Below are 20492 nucleotides of genomic sequence, written 5' to 3' on the forward strand. Positions count from 1 at the left end.
AGAAGTTTCAGTGCTCAGCACTAAGCTGTGAACTTGTACAGGATTTGGCCTGCTGATTTAAGAAGTTGACAAGAGTTTGCAAGATCTGGGCTGCCTGTCTGTTTTTTTAAAATTTAGTAATCAAGCAGCCTAGAAGCTTCAGAACAATTTAGTTTCTTTGCTTTGTGCCTCCTACTCAATTTCATGTGTCAGTGGAGAAGGTGTCTTAGTCCATCAGCACTGAAAATTGCGATCTTAAAATCATCATCATCATAGTTTGAGCAAGACCCCTGCTAACTGTATGCAGCTTTCACTTGAAGGACAAAATTCATGTCTGTAAAAACCTAATCTTCAGAAGTATTCTGCAGAATTTCCTAAGGCAAAAGGCAGTAGCTGCAAAAGTTTAACCTTTGTAGGAACTGCAGGATCAAACCTGAATATGCTGCTGAAAAAGAACCCATTAGTGTGAACGTGGAAACATTAATTTGTAATAGTTTAGGTTTTCATATCTAAATAAACTAAACTTTTAACTATTTTTAAAGTTCTTGATATATTTCCATTAATATGTTAAAATACAAAGGACATAAATATATTAAACCCATATGTTAAAGAACACTTTTTTTCCAAGTACTTCATGTTGAGCAGCTTCCAGATTCTTGACAACAGTATGTATTGTTGCACTGGCAAATGAAAATTCTTTTAAAGTTTAAAACAGAAGATTGCAAACCTTTGTTTGCACATAGGAAAACTATTAGAAAAGCTAAATATTTCCTGTTCCAAGTAAGCCAGTACGTTCTTCACAGGCAATAGGAAAGCATGTGCAAGCAGCAGTATTTGGGGGTTTTATTCTGTTAAAAAATGTAGACAAACATTTTAATGACTTCTAAACACTGTTTCACTTGCTTTTAGATTCTTCTTTGGCAAACAAATAGTGTCAAGTCAAGATCTTTTGCTTCCTACATGAAAATGTATTTTGTCTTTCCAAACATTTAAAGCAGAATTGTAGTATCTATAGCTGGGTTTGTAGACTGGAAGTTTTGGATTTAGATCTTAACTTTTATGTACATCTACATTTCTATATGAAAATCAACGTTGTATCTCCACTCTACGATTTATATTTCTTAATTATACATTGGTGCAGAACCTGCAGAGAATGCAAAACATAGGGCAAGTCCTTCAGTCAACTTACGACACCAAATCATGTTTTATTAAAATGTTTAAAAAAAATCTTTTGGAAGACTTTTGCTGTGGTTTACCTATTTAGTCATCATTTATTTGATCTCTTAAATTGTATAAGAATCTGCAGTCTTCATCTGTTTAAACTCCTGATTCTCATAGAAGCCAAGTAGCTAGTACAACACGGGGAGTTAAAAATAATGTGGTTTTTACTCTCATTTTTTGGAGGCATGGTGTGTCCCCAATACAGCATAGGTTTTGTGGAGATGATAGTTGTAGCAAGCAGAATGATGTATTTCCTTGTTCAATACTGGTAATTGTGTCTCTTGTTAATACATTTTGCCAACAGAGGATTGCCACCCTGACTGTCACGGTAATTCCTATTGCATGACTTACTGTATGTTGTAGAACTTCTCCTTTGTGTTGTAGCATGTTCATAATTCTGCTAGTTTGGGACATACTTTCATTGGGTGTCAACCTGGTTCACATCATCACATGTATTTATTTGCTTGGTGTTCCCATAACAGAGAACCTCTGGTTAAATGCCATTCAACAGTGGAACCAGTTCTGCTCCTGCCAAATTAATGGCAAAATTTCAGTTCACCTAATTAAGAGACCAGGAAAGTATAGAATTCAGTAATTCTGTAGGTACACATCTAGGCAGACAGCTGGTTTGGAATTTTTAGTGTATGTTCCCATCTTTGTGTGTCTCCGTGGAACATAGAATGAAAACATGAAGCAGAATTTGAGTACAAAAATAATTTTCAATTACCAACCTTATTTTCAGGGCAGAAATTCACTTCTTTTAAATTGGCTTGCAAAGAAACTTCATTTGGGAGCTTTCAGACCAGATGCAAATTAACTCTTTTCTAAAAAAAAAGGCCTGTTGCAGCTAACTATAAATAAGTAAAGCTAAGTAGAAAGCTCAAGTATGAGGAATTCTCTTGTCCCACCTCATCAGATCTCAAAAATCAAAATAAACTTTCCAGCATCTGTCCCCAAAATTGTGCAGATATCTGAACACTCCAGTGCTCTTACTCCAGCTGATTTCTGTGGGAGGTTTAGCCATATCAGGCCAGACACAATTTCTGAGAATACTGACACCAGCTAGGAGATGCTTAGAGTATCGCAGGTTCTGCCTTTTCTTAAAGATGCATACTTGGTATAAACAAATTATTTTATTCTTCTTTTTCTTTCAAGTTCTTCTCTGCAAGATTGCTCTTAGTTCTATTTTCCCATCTGTACAAATGGTCTCTTTATATTAATAGAGAGGATTTTTAAATGTTGATTGTTGATTTTTTTTAAAAGGATCCCCCGCCCCGTGCACCATCCAAACCAATATTTGATAAATGACACTGTCCCCAGCCTGAGCCAGAAATGAAACAGATAGTTACAATTTAGTCCATGGCAAGTTCACAAAGCACTGGGTATCCCCAAATACACTTAGCATCTTTTAGCAGAATCCTCTTTGCAATCAGTTGGAAATTTTTTCTGAACGTGGATTGTTTTGGATCAGGATATGAGGGCTGGCAAATGTGGATGATGTGAGTTTTGGTCTCCCTGCCATTAAGAGGAGTTTTGCCATTTTGTCAATGGGAGCAGCAGGACTTATTATAAAATATGAGCTGGACTCATTTTAACAGGTTTTTGTCGTACCCTTTCGGTTGTTGAGAGTTGTAATAGATTAACCAACTTGTCCATAACTGTTCTTGGTTTCCCTTGTGTTAAAAATCTATCCCATTTTGCTGTTGTACAGCCTGTGTTTACATGGCAAGTCCTGCAGGAATTTATTTAAAAGCTGAGAGGTTTGTATGTTTCTGTTTAGGGACCACCAGGACCACCAGGACCCCAAGGGCTGCAAGGGCCAAAGGTGATATTCCTTATTTTACCCATTGTATCTTAATAGTGAAGGTATTTTCTGAGGTTTTTTTAACTGGTGTGTGCACAGAGGTACATGGATCTCTCCTGTACAGAAAATTTAACTGCAACTTTACCACATATGGTATGTTTCAAACTTTGCGTCCAAGCCTTTTAAGATGTAGCTTTCCAGAACAGGTGCTTTGTTTGGTTGCCACACACACATGCTCAGCTGAGAACCAACAAAAATGATTAGTACTAAAATGGGGCAAAAGTATACCCCCCCCCCCCCCCCTAGATCTGCACTAAGGCTGTTCCCTAGGATTTTGCAAAGTAGCCGCACAACCAGATGCTCTTACTTATCACTTCTGGCTGGATAGGGATGAGGTAGGCAAAACTGTGTGCAAGGCACCACTGGCCACAGTATGAGGGCATGTGAATGAAGATTTTATATTATAGTGGTGCCCTCCCAAACAAGTACAGCATTTTCTAATGACAGTAAAAATTAAAGGACGCACATGCAGGCGGGAGCCTGGCTGCAAAGCCAAGCCTGCTAATCCCACCTGGCTGATGCAATCATAGTACCAGAACTGTAAGTGAGTAGCCCACACAGAGACAATGAATACCATATGCTGCACTGTTCTGTAAAATTTAAATCATAAATTTGCCTGTACTTTAAAAAAAATAAAATGCTGCAGTTAGTGGACCTTCCTTTAATTGGTTTTAAATTAGTTGAGATAATTCTAGTTCTTAAATACTAGATATATTTTCTGTCAGTGTCTCTAAGCTCTTCCAAGAGTAAATACATCTTTCTTCAATAACAATGCTAGACATTTCAGTTTAAGGCTTCATCCAAGGTATCATATGGAAATACATCACATTATACATCTTAATTGTTTTGAGAAATTGTGAGAAACCAGGTTCATTCTTCTACATGAAAATTGATAATGGAATACACTGTTAAGTGCGCAGAAATGGCTTTCTGCATTAGGATCTACCCAGCATTTCTGCAGCCTGGAGTATGTTGTAAAACACAGAGGAGTTGGAGTGTGGAAGAGGTTGTGTTCCTTCACATGGGTGAGCGTTCTCATCCAAAATTAATGATGTAAAGCTGAATTCAACCTTACAGGAGTTGTTTTCCAGTATTATAGCCTCTACCCATCAATGTAACTTGTTCCCTTGGAGAATGTTGTTCAGGAACCAGTCATAGGGCAATGTTGTGAACTCCTTTGCTGCGTGATTTATACTAGCCAGGGAAAGAAAACATGAAGTCTCTGTCTACCCTACATATATTGAGAGCCATGATCCCTTATTTATTCCAGTAACTGACAAAGTTCCCATTGGATTGGAGTGTTTTCACAAAGTTTCTGGTGTTTCTTCTTTTTTTTCCCCTTTCTTTTTATGCACTGTCTGGCCTTTATACAACCCAACGTTTGTGTAATGCCCTCATCAGCAGGGCTCTTTATTCAATATGTTGCATATAGGTATTATATATATGCTGTTCGTTTTGAAGGTTCTCAGGTTTTGCTGTTGTTAATTATGGCAATTTCTCTGCCTCTTTCCTCTGATGTCTGGGACAATTGGGATAACCCAATTCCATCTCAACTTTTGCAGGGTGAACCAGGATCCCCAGGAGCTCCAGGAGCTGAAGGGGAGCAGGTACATTATGTGTAAATAATGCAGTGAAGATCATGTGAGCAACCGTAGGTTATTTCAGGAGATTTCTGTGATCTAATGTTGTAGATTAGATTTCGTAATTTAGATAATAATATGATGATAGTAATTAATAAAGATCATTATTATCTTTCTGCATACTCTAGCCTAATAATGGCTGCATTTCTACATATCAATAACAAAGGTCAATCCATAGAATAACTTATTTTGCTTATTAGGATCAAAGCTAGAATTCTGTTGGTGTATCTGTTTGCACATGACTTGCTGAATAAGTACATATTTTAGGGTCCTAAAGGCTCAAAAGGAGATACAGGTGATCCTGGAATGCCTGGAGAAAAGGGAGGAATTGGTCTGCCTGGCCTGCCAGTGAGTATAAAAAAATTAATAAATTTTAGCTAAAATACTTGTAATTTTTCTTTCTTCTGCTATCAGGAATTTCCAACAGTACTGATAAATTGCAAATGGGACACAAAGCACTGGGGAGGAAAATTCTGAGATTGTTCTGCAGCTAATCTAGGAGGAGGTGTAAGATTGTCAGAACTTTTCATTCCAGTTACAGTCAAACAAAATATTGCTTTGGGAAGAGAGAGATTCGTTGGCACGTGGATCAGATTTGTACCTCTCTTGTAATATATAACAATATTTGCGCAAGTGTAGCTTGTAGGAGAAAGGAGCTATGTTTCAAACATTTGTCAGGAATTTTAGATGAGTCTAGATTGAGGAGGGAGAGAAAACACATCAATATTTATGGGATGCATTAATCCTATTCCTATATAGGCATATATGTACAAATGAAATTTCTCAGTAAAAATAGAAACAATTCCAAAAATGTATCCATAATACAATATACCAACTTAAGAACTTGTCATAAATATCATGCCACAATTGATAGCTGACAATATAAAAGCATACCTTTACATTTGTTAAGTTTATTAATAAAATAACACCAAAATTTTAAAAAAGGAATCCCATTATGTGTGCTGTATTATTCTTTCGAAAAAATTATAATTATTGGAAAAAAAGTATTATAATTTCTATATTGATTGCTAACAAGATTAAAGCTGTTTATAAATGCCATTTTGTAATGATTTTGTAGGGAGCCAATGGTATGAAAGGCGAAAAAGGAGATGTCGGTTTGCCTGGTGCCCAAGGTCCTTCAGTAAGTCTCAGCGTGGTGTTGCAGTGAACATAGTGGTCCATCAGTGGTTCTCCAGCTTTTGATTCTGAACAGTAGTTCATATCCATGACTGATCTTTCCTGACATCTTTGACGGTTCCTACACTGGAACTTTCAAAATATTTTTCTTCTTTGAATAATTTTTGCTCTTTTGAGAATTTACAGATTTCTGGTCATAGAGCTAAATAGTGTTTAAGAAATTCTGAAGATATAATCCTGTTCTGTTATGTTCTCTCACTATAAACATTCCTGCTCACTTCAGTGAAAGCCTTCTGGCTCTGTAATGAATCAAAAGAGAAATACTTTGCAAGATAAATGAGAGAGATGAAACTGATGGGGGCGGGAGAAAACCCAACACCAAATCTCTCTCAACACCTTGTATTCTGAGCATCTGAGAGAGACCAGTGAGAACTAGACTAGACTGACTTCAGTGATGTCAGGAATAGTGATATGTGATCCAGGATAAAGACTAATTTTATGAGACCAGACATTCTCCTGTTTTTTCAGAGCATTGTAAAGGCATTTAAAAAAACAAACAAACAAAAAAAAACAAACAACCCACAAGCAAACAAAGAAACCAAACCCACAACAAAACCAAACCAAACCAAACAAACAAACCTCCCCACACAATACCTTTATGATATGGGTGTTTGACATTACCAGAGCACAGTAAGTTAGGAAACCTCGGAGCAGAAGTTAACTACTGCTGCCTTATTAGCGATGTGCCCTGGGGATTTGAAACCACAGCTATGAGGAGCCAACAAGGTTACCCTCTGTCAATGACACACTAGGCACCCCGATCTCCAAGTCTCTTTCTTTGAAATTAAAATTAGTTACCAATTAATTCACTAACTGATTAATCTTGTGCTGATTGTTTTCACTTGAAATGAGGCTTTTTGTTTTCAGGAGATTTCACAGATGGTGGAGTCTCTGTCTTATGTTTCAAAGCTGATTTGTTGCTGCTATTGCCATCACCAACTAGTCTGGCAGAAGGGTTGCACATAAGTCTGGAGACCTGATTTAGTATCCCTCCTGCCGCCTTGCAGGTTACGATAACAGCCCTTTGGGATTAAACCTGGGAAGAGAGGTGATATTAAACTGTATATGTCATCGTTAAATTTTCTTCTATGGATTTATTAGGAACACAGAAAGCCAGCACAGAATATACATGCAGTAAATGCTGAGCAACCTGATTACATATTTTAATGACTTTAGGGACTCATTGGTACAAGTGAGCGGAATGAAATAAAAGGAAAGACAAAGGGCAGTTTTGAAAATATGCCAAGCCCTAGCTTGAACTTAGTATCTTTTCCATTCATCAGTATTGAGGAGGAATAAATCCACACATTGCCGTCTTCTGTGTCTGTAGATTATGTAGTACGGAGACAACTAAGGAACACATACCACAAAATATTAAAAAACAAGCTCAGTACTGTTTGTTTTAGAAAGGCATCCCCCCAACACCTCCCAGTAGCTTAAAATGTATCTCAGACCCTAGGAGTAAGAATCAGGAGACAGGCATGCTGCCATATGGCACAGGTAAACCTATGCTTCAGGTACCCAGTCTTTCAAACCAAAAAAAATTTCAATTCCTAAAACCTTTCTAGATAGGCTGTCAATGTGCACTGTTGTATCGCTATGTTTGTAAGTGCCTGCCAACAGAAGGGTCAGTCTGACTTTTGGTATCTGTGAGGGATTTTTCACTCTGCATAATTTAATGCCGTTGTTTTTTATCTGTAGATGATAGGACCACCTGGACCACCAGGGCCACACGGTCCTCCAGGACCTATGGTAAGCTTGGAAGGAAGAGAGGGTCTAGAAAGGGCCTAAGTCCTCTTGTCATTTTCATGCTTGCTTAATAGAAGTGCTATGAGAGCATGTGACCATTACAGAGAGATCTAATTTAGAACCTTTTCTGCATGTCTTGAAGTTCATAGGAAGCAGAGAAACAAATTACATCTGCCTATGTCAGTGTTAACACACTAGTGGTCTGGTTCAGTCTCTGAATCAGATGTTCACGGTTGCTTTATTGATAGCTGCATTTCATTTGTGAGGACAAAAATATAGGTGCAACTTGCACCCCTATAAAGCAACAAACTCTTAAAAATTTGTGGCATATTTTCATAATAAAAAATGGTATCTTTATTTTCAGGGACCTCATGGACTGCCTGGCCCAAAGGTAAATTAATGGCTGCCTTGAATAGTCACGTTCTTGATGTCTGCAGAGTGTCATGCTTTGTTCTTTAATGCATGCAGCTATATTTTGTCTTATGTCTCATTTAATAAATGTTTCTGATATTCTTAAACCTTAAAGCAGAATTTAATATCAACAGATAGCTCAAAAGCTTTTTAGATTTTCTGTGATTTTTTCTCAGTAGTATTTCTCTTGAACATTGGCTGTATCCATTTTTTGTATTAATATTTGTGATGTGGCACTACGTTATTTATTTTCCTATTTATGGGCAAGTTACCATTGTGCTTGCAATTGGAATTACTTTTGAACACAAAAGCATGTCACATGCTCAGGAAATGGAGTCAGACAAACTATTCTTTATCTATGCTCTCTTGCATCTCCTACTTCTTCCAGTATGAATGGTTTTTCACCTTCTGAGGTGCCATTTACTTTGCTGACCAGTTACCAGTTCCTTCACACATTATGCAAGTTCCTGATCACAAACTCATGTGTGTATTTTCATGTTTTCCAGCCTGGACCCCCTGATCAGGCAGGTCTGCAATACTATTTGAACATTTTCCACAGCATAGTGCATGAAGATACACTGTAGGCACCATCTATGCCCATGTAAAGAGCTCAGGAGGAGGAAAGGGGCTTTTGGCAGAGTTGGAATATTTTGATTTGTGCTTTGTAATTCACTAACCACCAGAAACTAAAATTCAGTGTGACACTATAGCATAGCATTCATTAGGGCCAGTGGTGTTGTCAGGTATGATCATTTTAACCACTATAGCTCCCTAATGACATGCACCTTTCTCAAAAAATAAGTAAGAGCAGGATGGGGTTTTTTTTTAGTTTTGAGGATTTCTTTTGTGTTTTTTTTTTTAAGGTGTGAGACAGAAAATCACAGGTTTGGCTCTTTATGAGACTGTGTTACTTTGGCAAAAGAAGCCTGAGTCGTAAATCATTTTTTGAAGTCAAATCTGTTCCATCTTAGCACCAGCCCTGCCTTACCTCAGGCTTTTGGCCCTGGACCCAGGCTTTTGTGAGATTTGTCAGGTCTGTTTCCAAAACTTCAGCATTTTCAGTGCTACTGCTCCGAAAGTCACATCGAGTCAAATAGAAGCATGAAGAAATGACTACTTAGCCAGGGTGCAAAGCAGGCAGATGATGTCTGGAGTTACTTAAAGCAGCAGACAAGATTCTATTGAGAATTTTTTTACAAAATATGAATATGATATAAGGTAACATAATGTATCAAAGGGAAACCTAGGAAGAAGGCGATGGGGCGCAGCCTGGATGAAATACCCATGTATTTCTGTTTCCCAAAAGAGGCAGGTGTGGTCAGTACTCTTTCTGACTGGGCAGCCCTCATGCTGAGGTAGTTTTCCATGATTTAAGAATGATTTATTGGCAACTCCAAGGCCACCATTATCCTCTTAGTGATGTTTGATGTAACAGCCTATGCATAATTTAACAATCACAACAAGACAAGTGCCATTTTTTATGCTGTTTAAACTTCTCTTTATGAACACAGAAACTGTGGACCTCCCAAACAGCTTGGCATTGTATAACCTATACTGCTTCTTTTAATTTGTTAGTTTAATTATGTATGCTTAAAGGTTTAAAATATCTTTATGTTAGATTTTGCTGCAAATTCCAGTTTGTCATATGAAAAATTATTGCTTTCTCACAAAATGTACTTTTCAGGAGATCTCACTGTAGAAACCTGCAGTTTTGAGACTTATTTTTCTGCGTTTCTTTCAGTTGGAATTATCTGCATAGAATGGTTTATGGGATTTGAGGAAATTCCAAAAACCCCTGAAAGCCTGAAACTCATGCTTAACTCAAACCATCTAACTATAGTGATAATTATTAGGAAAAGATTCAAAAGAATCTGTTACTTATAAGTTTCCTGTAGGTTTTTTCACACATCTTTTAAATCTCCAGCAGACATCTCCCAAGTGCTTTTGCCCAGTACTGTATCAGTATGTAAATTGTCAGTAAACTGAGAAGGTTAAATTTGTGTCCTTGTTTCAAACTGGAATTTGCAGCCATTTCTGAGACTGGCTTCTTCTATCCCAGCTTAAACACCCATTATAGCACCAAAAACTTGGCATTTATACTTTTACATTTAGGGTGAACCAGGGTTAAATGGTCTTAAAGGATTGAAGGGTGAACCAGGTCAAAAGGGTGACAGAGGGCCCCTTGGTCTTCCAGTAAGTAAAAAACCCCAACTATTCAATCTCAGTGCAAATCACAAACTTCTCTTTCTACTAGTGATAAACAGCTCTGGTTTACTCAACAGCAAACACAGAATATACCACCTCAGAGCAGAGCATCGGTCTTTGTTTTGTTTTGCTCCAGATCTGTGCTATTGTCCAAAGTAACGTCCTGTAACACCCATTGCTGTCAGGTTGTTGGTTTTTTGTTATGTGTCAGTTGAAAGTGTTCAGTGTCACAAGGATGCCGTCACTCCCATTACATTATTCATATTGTTATTTAAGTGTTTTATGGTGTTTGCGTTAAAAAAGGAAACTTCCCTTTCCCCCATCTCTTCAGTTATTCTTCCTCTGATTGTACTTCTGCAGTTAAAATGGAGAGACCTAACTGAGGAAAGTTAAAAATTGATTTAGGGATTTATTTTTTTTTTGTCTCATTCATTAGGGATGGTGGATTGTTACTTTTGCCTTGTTCTTTAGAAAATTTCCATTCGGAGTGTTTGGCGTAAATTTTGTCTTAGAATGAAATAAAGGACCTTAAAAGTAAATTTTCGAGTGGAAACATTATGGTTCTTAAAATTTAGGTTGACAAAGAGAAAATAATTTGTGTGCTTACTTTGTATGTTTGAAAGCACTCTGAAATGTTAGTTTTATTTTTTGCTCACAAAAAGACCTCATTTTTCCTTTTCTTTTTTTTTTAATGTATTACTCCACGTGATTATATTGTTAATAGTAAAATACAAGAAAAAGAGTTAGTTGACCCAAAGGAACCCAAACCCCTCTGATTAATATTTTCAAGAATTATGTGCAGGGCCTGCAGACAAATTTATATGCAAAATTATGTGCAGGGCCTTCACTGAGAATGTTCAATTATTTTGAAAAAAAAAGATCATTTTCAAGTAGACGGCCACAGCTACGTAGAGAGGGGGCTTTGGAGGCCTGAGCCAACTCCCTGAAAGTGCTAAAAAGAAGAAAGTTTTAGTTCTGCCAGAAATTATTGTTGTCGCTCAGAGCAAAATATGCCATTAGTTTTTCAAATTTATGTAAGTCTTGTCTTGCCTCCTGCTTACAACTTTTTCTAAATGTCTTTTTAAGGAGCAAAGTCCAAGTGTTTGACTGTCTAAAAATGACTCATTTTGACCGTTAACGAGGGTTGGTTTAGCCCCCCGCCTTCTGCCCCTTCCTCCCCCCGATTATTTCCCAAGTCCCCAAGAGCTGTGGTCCCCCCGGGCTCAGAGTGACCGCCAGCAGTGCCGGGCTTTCGCTGCCGCTCTGTTATTCGCACAAAATCCACGAGAGGTCACCCCGTCCCCAAGGATGCCGGAGCAAATAGCCCCGCTGCCGGCTGCCGCCCGCCCCCGGCCAGCCCGGGGCTGTGCGCTGAGCTGGGAGGGCGCTGGGAAAACGGGCGACGTGACGGTCTCCCGGGCTCTTGGAAATGAATGAGGCCGTTGTAGTCGGGACCCCGAACTTGGTGACTGCATAATGCAGTATTCTTGCACCTAAGTACTTTCCATCGTGGTTAACATACGTTGTTCTTTCTTCGTGTAGCGTAGTATGCAGTATTGTCAGTATTTACAAATATCATCTAAGTAAATTGAAAAGTAAATATTTGTGTGTTGAGGCTCAAAAACACCCTAACGCCTGGTGCTTGTAGCACTCCTATATACTGTGATGTGCAGGCAGGGGTGGGTCAGTGATGTTACAGTAATGTGAGAACAGAATCAGGCTCTTGATGTTTTATGTGGATTTTAAACCAACTAATGTGATACCCATTCCAGAACCCTGTCACAACTTTTACTGTATGTTTGAATTATGTTTATTCATCAGCATCATTTACTAATCTCACGTTCTTGTCATTTGTGTTGTATCCATCATCCATGCTTCCACCTAACCACACAGGGAGCATCTGGCTTAGACGGAAAGCCAGGACCCCGGGTGAGTCCCTTGTCTTTCTGTGTCGCTCTTCGTTACTTGGTCCGTGTGCTTTCCAGCGGCTCCACCAGCCACGCTCATGGAAAGAAGGCCAGACACCACAAGCATTTTCCAGGCTGTATAAGAGGGGGCTTCGAGCAGGCTCTTAGGGCAATGTGTGTGGGAAAGAGAATGTAATTCTCTGGAGAAGGAGCTCTGGTTCTTAAAAAGGTTGTTTGGTTTTGATTTTCGGTTGGACAGCTACCTTGGCTGGGGTGCGTATTTTCCAGAGTAAGGTTAGGGATTTAGTTCACGCAGGAAAACATGCTTGTTCAATGCTAATATGGAATCAGCAAAATGGATGCAGAGGTGCTGGGCTTCTGCCACAGGCATTCTGATATTAAACATAAATGTTAAATTGTTTCCTTTCTATAATGATAAAGAAATGGATAAAGTGAAAGAGGAGTGGAGTTATGTATTTGAAGGCTTCTCTAAGATTCCCATTGATCACTGCAACAGGCAAGTCTACCTTACAGGTGGACATTTCAATTTAAAAAATAATCAGTGTTTTGAAAAATATGTATCTTTGTGTGACCCTTCCTTTCACTTTTTCTGGCAAAATTTCTTTCAATAAATTTAAAATCTTTGTGAATCTAATGGCTTCCATGAATAAAGTAAAATCCAACTAGAAGAAAAATGTGTTACCTCATAACAGGAGAGTTTGTAGTTGGCATTTTGAAAGCCAAATGTATTTGTTTGGCCGGGTCCCATCACAATTAAGTCTGTATTTTTAACCGGTGAAGACTGATTCCATGTTAGTTCTTGGCTAGAAGACAGCTGTTTAAACTAAAGACTTGTAAGAACAAGACCTCTCTCTTACCCTCTTTGTTTCCTTTCATAGGGTGTAGATGGCCCAGTTGGTCCCCATGGCCCTGCAGGTCCCAAAGGAGACAGAGTAAGTAGATGTTCCATGTGCTTCTCTTTACAAAGCAGCTGCCACAATGGCAAAGTGTCGCGTGGCTACTTACAGTGTGCCTAGAGGTTACTAAACGCAACAGTATCTCATCTGTTTAAGGATCAGCTCACAACTGGATAGGTGTTCTAGTTACACACACATTTATCTGTTTAAGGTCAATTTTGTAACTCATTAACTTCAGAGGAGCTGGTATTTTGTAATGACTAATCAGTAAGAAAATTACAGGACTTTCAAGTTCACAGTGCTACACAGAACATAATTTTGGTTGATTTCATTACTTCATGTAAAGGGATTGAGTGAACAAACTGGGACAAAAGAAGACAGTGTGATCTGATTATATGCATGTGCAATGGCAAAAAAAAAAAAGAAGAGTATTCTCACCTCTGCACTTAAATGTTTCTATCTTGAAAAAATTCTTTAACCTCTATAAAATTTAAACTTTTCTTCCTTTTTTTTTTAAGCTTAAAAGATAGGAGTCATCCTATGTTATTTGAAATATTCACAGTAAATTTTCTCCAACGGAAAAATATGATAGCGACCTTAGTCTTTAACTGTGAGCCTGTCACCTTTAACATTAAAACCACCAACTTGTACAACAAAACAGGAGATGTTACTTTATACTAAATAAAACCTCCAAGGAGTTGCCAGCCCAGAATTTTGTCTCTGAATGTCTCACTTTAACAAAACAGCTGTGCTAAAATGACTTCAGACTTGCTGTATTAAGGACATGGCCATGTGGCACAGGTCCAATTAGCTTTAACAGCAATACATCTGAGAAAGATATGTTGTGTGACTTGATAATTCATTTTTACAGAACTCTGTGTTGAGAAATAAATACAAGACATGCAGCATAGTCCAAAATAGGAACGGTAGACTGTAGTTACCAGGACAGTTAACCGTCTGGAGGACGTAAATATTATTCTTTTTTTCCTAGGGGACTACAGTTTCAAATCTTTTTTTCAACTAAGTAATAACTTTTTTTCTATCAATTCTCTATGAAAATAGTTGAACGTAATTTTCTAAACCTCGGGAAACAATTTAAATTGGAGATACATGTAGTAGTATATATAGATACTGCATATTTTATTCTTGTGTTATGAGCTTTTATCTTAAGGATACACAAAGTTTATACAAAATTTATATAGATGGTGAAAAAGTAGACTAGGAAAACAGTGCATGTCACTAGAAAATAGGAAAACATGACTTTTAGAATGAATGCACTATTAATTTACTGTGTGAGCTTAACCATGTAATTTTCTCTCCAAACTTTACACTGTTCATTAACTATTAAAAGCTAACACAGGATTTCACACTTCCTGAGGTATGATACTGGTGAACATTCCAATACTGTGGTTTTGTGCATTTCTTTTGGTAGAAACAGAAATGGTAATTAATAGTGTGAATTAATATCATTTATTAGGCTGGTGTCTTACACTCCTTAATAAATTCTTCAGCTATTGAAAATACCATTTTGCTAGGTGCTTAGGGAGCTTTTCCCGAGACCATCTTCATTAAGCAGAGGAGCTGATCCTAACAGGCCTCTGAATCTGACTGTGTACCTATTAATCTTACTTATATATTGTCTTGAGAGAAAATTGAGAACATTGGTAAGCAAACATCTTAAACTACTACTAGTGAAAGGGGACATGTAAACGTGAAGGGTAATGACATGCATAATGAATATCCAACTTCTTGTCCATCTAAAAGAGGCTAAAAGACAAAATTAAGGAAATGCTAAGTTCCTGAAACTCTTGCCTTGATGGCAAAGACCTGGTTTTGAGCTTGGGTTTGGCGCTTAGATGTGTAGCCTGTGCAACAATGTCATCACTACACGCATTCTGTTCTGGGAGGGAAAGTGCATTCTCTTTAATTTGGTTGAAATGTTTGTTATGGTGGCAGTGTTATGAAATCAATCTTAATGGAGACACCAATTATGCAGCTTTATCCATGCAAATGGTAGTTCGTATTCATCCATGATTCAGGAGACTGCAGTGAAATAGGAGGCAAAAATCAAAGGCTACAGCTTCTGTTCTTCGGGTACTGATGAATTGTCTTACAAAAATATTAAAAACCTTGAAGTCTGAGAATGTCTGTTTCCCTGAAGAAAAGAAATGCTTTATCGTGATGGCTGAGGGCAGTATGTCCATGACAGTTCATCAATCTTACATAATCCATAAACATTCAGGATCTCACTTGATATTCCAAACACATTTTAGCATGTGCTTTGTATTGGAGGCAAAAAATTGTGAGATACGTTTCTCTAATTATATTCTCAAATAACAGATGAGATTATTTCCTAGACTGATACATTCAGTATCTTTATGTCTGCCATATGTTTAGAAATATTATAGGCCTGTCTTGAGAGGACTTTGTACAGTCATCTTTGCTGTTGAAAATCTAAAAAAATTATACCTAACTAGTCTTAACGTATTTCAAGTGTTGATCAGATTTGTAGGTCAGCACATTAGTTTCTTCTCAGCAGAAAGTTATAAAGCTGCAAGGGATATACTGTTTTGAAAATCAGCTGTTACTTCCCAGTACCTCTTAGCGTTCTGCAAGGGCATCCATCCTAAATCTGGCTCAGAAATGGCTGGAGATTAACAGAATTCAGGAAGATCAGACATTACGTATCCATCACCGCTAGACTAAAGTGAGTATAGACAGTGTACACTTATGTAAACGTATGAAGTATCTAAAATAGATCCAAAGTCAGTTACATTGGACAAATTCCTTAGTGCTGTGATTATTCAACAACAGCTTCAGACTCAGTTTATTTTGCTACCTGCTTTTTTGTATTATCCAGTTAATAAAATTTAGACTTAGCAGCCCATTTTCAGAGCTTTGCTAAGGGACTTGGCTGCGCTGATAATCACCACTATTAATTAGGCACACAACTACATCTCTGTCTTGTGCTTTTAATAATAGAGTAATGAATTAATAATGAGTAGTAAATAATCCAGACCTTTAGAGGACCTTCTACACAGACTTATCACAAGAGCTTAAGTGCAGCTACTGCTAGGACAAAACACACCACCTCTGTATGTCAGGGGTTGCACAAAGCCTGCATTAGGTTATGTTAAGGAAAGAAGGTGAAGAAGGAATCCAAATAACCCTGCATAAAAAATCTAGGGTAGGAGCTTTGAAAACTGGAAGTGGTCAGGACAGGTCTTTTAATCTCATCAACACTGAACAGTTTAGTTCTCTTGAGAGAGTATGGCTTTTCTGCTGGATTTTATTCAGAAGAAAGAGCACCACCGTCCAAAATGAGACTGCTGCCCACACCTGCTCGCCAGCCTTGGCCCCCAGTAAACTCACAGAGGGCTCTGCTTGCAGTTACATGGGCTAATGTGGGCTGACTCAAAAAGTTTAACTCCACGTCAATCCTGACAAAGAACAATTTGAGAACAAAGATGATTTTGCTACTGTCAGCCTGAATTTTTCCACCTTGAAATTTCATTTCATTTGGAAAAGTTTGCTCTATATTAAGCTTGCAAAATTATTTTGGTAGCATCCCTCTTGAAATCAGTAATTAATTTTTCCATGGATTTTGGTGCAAAATGAGATCAGACTTCTAGAGTAATAGCTGTACTTGTTTGTCTTGCACATTAATACAGTTTTGATTTAATAAACTGGGGTATTTACATCGCTAATTTAGAATCCAATAGAGCAGTTAGCAACACAGTACAGCGTATGGGATAATCTTCACAATGTCACTGTTAATAGCATTGCCTGTGTAAATACAGGCTTTGATTGACACATTTTTGGTTGTCACTGTGTTGCATCTCAGCTGCTGTGCTGGAGCTTGATGCTATACATCCTCAGTTTTCATTACAACATTGGATTTTTGCTAAGCGTGATGTTGCAGCTATTACTAGCCTAAAATTGAAATTGGTGCAAGTTCAGTTTAAAAAATATTTTCAGTTACTAGTGGATTTACAAACAAATGTAATATCATATGCCCAAAAAGTCATTTTACCTAGAAAGTAATACACCCCTTCTTTTCACCCCCTTAATCATTTTATAAAAATAAATGAGCTTGGAAATTTTTCACTCAAAAGATTTAGGAATGCATAAGCTTTAACCTGAAGCACTTGGTAGAGATAACTTCTATCTAAGACAACGATTTTGTTTGCTTGTTCTACAATCTTTCCTTAGGGTGAAAAGGGAACTGTAGGTGACCCTGGACCCAGAGGACCGTACGGCTTGCCTGTAAGTTGCGCATAGTTTGTACACACTGCGCTTTTCATCACTCCTTGATTAAACTTGTTGTGCTTTATGACTGCTTTTCACCTAGTGATACAATTAGCTGGAAAAGGCAAAGGCAGATAATGATCCCTGCTAGTGCAAGGTCACTGGTCTGTATCACAGACTTAGATTTCTACCCATGCACTTGGTCATGCAAAAGTAGTGACACAGACCTGACACGAATCAGCAAAGGAGAGGAAATCCAGCATGCAAGGGCTTCTGCTTCTGTGGCCTGTGGTCTGGGGGCTGTGTGAGCGTGGCAGCAGTTCAGGACGAACTGTGGAAAGCTATGATTTTCTTAATGTCAATTAGCTCCTTGGATTCCTGTGCTGCAAGGCTACTTCACCACTGTATTTCTGTTTTGTTTGATACTTCAGAGACCAGATTTGTTTTCATTTCTGTGCAGTGCGTTCAGAAGCAATTTGAGAGGTTCATTGGTGATTCATAGGTGGAGATGGTATGCTTTAAATCAACTATCCAAATGATATTGTGTTTCTAAAATATGAGTAAGAACTTCCTTTGGCCTAACGAGGACAGCGCCAATAAAACCAGTTGACTTACTCTATTTACTTTGCTGATGACTGGGTCAGGTGTGTAATATATGCATGACTATTCTATACTTTGACACAAGAAAAGCTGTGTAAATGTGTTTGGCCAGGCACAACAAGCCTTTGCAAGAGACTTGCAATGTTTCCATACTCTCTCCAGTCTAATCTATTTTGTTACTTAATTTAAACTGGAATACAAACTCGTGGTTTAATCGGATCCCTTTAGTTGGATCAGGAGTCAATGACTAGAGACAGTTCTCAGGCTTTGGGGAGTGTTAAATCAGCTTGCAGTGCATGTTATTTGAAGTTCACTTTTGTGAGATAAGGAAAAAAATCCAATTTCTGTTTCCACTTCCTGTGAATTAAAAATGACAAATTATAGACTTTTCTGTATTTTTAGTTTGCTCTTGGAATCTGCATACTACAAAAAAAATTTTACAGTCAAGTTATCAGGTCCTGGAAATGTTAAACACTGACAGAAATGTCCTTCACTAATGGCAATGCTGTGCCTACAGCCTTAGCAGCGTGGGGTACCGCTGTACAGAAGGAGCGCAGAAGCTGGGCATCAAGGCAGCTGTTGGTATCACAGCTTAGGGATGCTAATGTAGTTTATATCGTTCTTTGGCAGGGCAAAGATGGCGAGCCTGGCCTTGATGTAAGTAATATGTATGACCAATACACTCTCAATGGTAGGTAAGCGTCTTTCAAGAAATAGCTCACTGAGAGTAACACCTTTGTTTCCCTTTAATGTGCATGCAGTACATACAGAGAGTGTGCTAAATGCTGCATTTGTTCTTTCTCTATGATAAAGAGGACAAAGATTATGCAGTATACAGCCCTTATCTACAGACCCCACCACATACACTGTTTAGTAATACAAGTAGTTGGTTCTTTGGATGTCAATAGGCTGAAAAACTGTGCTTGGTAACAAAATATTCAGATTTTTGGCTCAGTCATAGAAAGATAAGGAGTCACTAACATTTGTTTAAGTAAATTAATCTTAACAAGAGAATAATTCCATAACCATAAAGGGATAAATTTCAAAATATAGGCTTTTTCCTTGGCATGCTAAAAAGACTTACTGAAAATCTTTTCCTCTAGTCCTACACTGGTTTCAGACCTAACTTGGAGGAGTCTTTCCTAGAACGTACATATACTACATAGCATGGAATATTGCCATTTTGAGTGATATGATTTCTTTCTGTTGCTGCCAAAATAAGTCCACAAAACACTATGATTTACTTGCTTCACATGCTCTCATGTGCATGCATGTGTGCACACATAACACATGTACAAAGCATGTAGTAAAATCATCTTTTTTTATGTTTTCCAAGAGTATTTGAAAGCTTAACCTGCATGTGAATAAAAGTCGACCTATCCATTTTGTTTTTATAGGGTTTCCCTGGTCCTCGAGGAGAAAAGGGTGATATAGGAGAAAAGGGAGAAAAGGTGACCACAGCGTTATTAACTGTTGCTTGATTCCTCAGCCTAGTCAGTTCTGCTGTCTTTATGCTATAAAGTGTCCCATTAAATTTATCTTTGTTTTACTGTGTGCCAAAAGGCAGGTCACAGATACATGCTAAGCAAAATCATGAAAAACCACGAAAATTTATGCACAGAACTAGTGATATCAACGTGTCCCAAAACACAGCTTCTTTTTAGAATCATTTTCTCCAATCCATCCTACACTTGCTGAAAATCCTTGTCAGCCTGAAATTTTTAATGCAGACATCACTGAAATGTGTCATTGTGGTAGTAATTTTATGCTGAAGACCCCAACTCTGTTCCCTGGCAGTGTTTGCAGTATAACTGCTGACCCTAGTGTATCATGCCTGTACACACTACCTGTCCCACACCAAATGGATAACGACAGGAACTGTTTACATTTCTATTTTTGGCAATGTCTTATTTACAATTAAGTACTTTGTGATACTTATGGATTGAAATTAAATCATATACTCTACCTTTCTGGTAAACCAGCTAGACAGTGAAGTTAACAGAAACAGCCTAACTTCATTTGCACTGTCCAGACACAGTGACATAGAAATATGTTTAGTAAAAAGCAATTTAGGACTAAATGCGTGCAGAGAAAGCTAATGTGAAAATCTCCTCTATTTCTAACCAACACAGAGCCCAGCTGCTAAAAATGCTGAATTACCAAGCCACTTAATATTAAAGCCCATATGCAAAGCAGGTGATTTTTCTATCTCAGACAACTATTTTGCCTAGCTGACATGTACAGAGTTATACGAGGACCACTTCCTATCACGATATCTGAAACAAGAAGCAGGGTTAAAAAATCACCATGGCTGTTTGAATTCATCTCCTTTTCTTAATACTGTCAGGCAAAACACTTCCCAAGAATGCATTGATAAGGATACTATGTAATGTATCCTACCCTTCTGTTCCTTGTTATATTGCTTATTTTAAGCTCAGAGATCACTGGTAAGGTAATGATTTTGCAGAACAACTGTTGCTTAAGCAAGTGCTCTATGAATATTATAAAGGCAGTGTCTGACCTGGCAGAGTAATCACAATGAATGGTGAGCTCT

The 20492-nt window shown here is 37.9% G+C and overlaps 1 protein-coding gene across 1 annotated transcript in view; it reads left to right on the forward strand.

The window, feature by feature from the left end:
- Positions 1 to 20492, forward strand: part of COL25A1 (collagen type XXV alpha 1 chain) — a 365971-nt gene that overhangs the window by 334320 nt on the left and 11159 nt on the right. The window contains exons 26-36 of the mRNA XM_080374081.1: positions 1505 to 1528; positions 2981 to 3025; positions 4627 to 4671; positions 4972 to 5052; positions 5783 to 5845; positions 7603 to 7653; positions 8015 to 8041; positions 13073 to 13126; positions 17303 to 17356; positions 18569 to 18595; positions 19336 to 19389. Coding sequence (XP_080230207.1) covers positions 1505 to 1528; positions 2981 to 3025; positions 4627 to 4671; positions 4972 to 5052; positions 5783 to 5845; positions 7603 to 7653; positions 8015 to 8041; positions 13073 to 13126; positions 17303 to 17356; positions 18569 to 18595; positions 19336 to 19389 — 525 coding nt within the window. The remainder of the gene's footprint in view (positions 1 to 1504; positions 1529 to 2980; positions 3026 to 4626; positions 4672 to 4971; positions 5053 to 5782; positions 5846 to 7602; positions 7654 to 8014; positions 8042 to 13072; positions 13127 to 17302; positions 17357 to 18568; positions 18596 to 19335; positions 19390 to 20492) is intronic.

The sequence above is a fragment of the Falco punctatus genome (genome assembly GCF_963210335.1).
Source record: "Falco punctatus genome assembly, chromosome: 1".
Lineage (NCBI taxonomy): Eukaryota > Metazoa > Chordata > Aves > Falconiformes > Falconidae > Falco > Falco punctatus.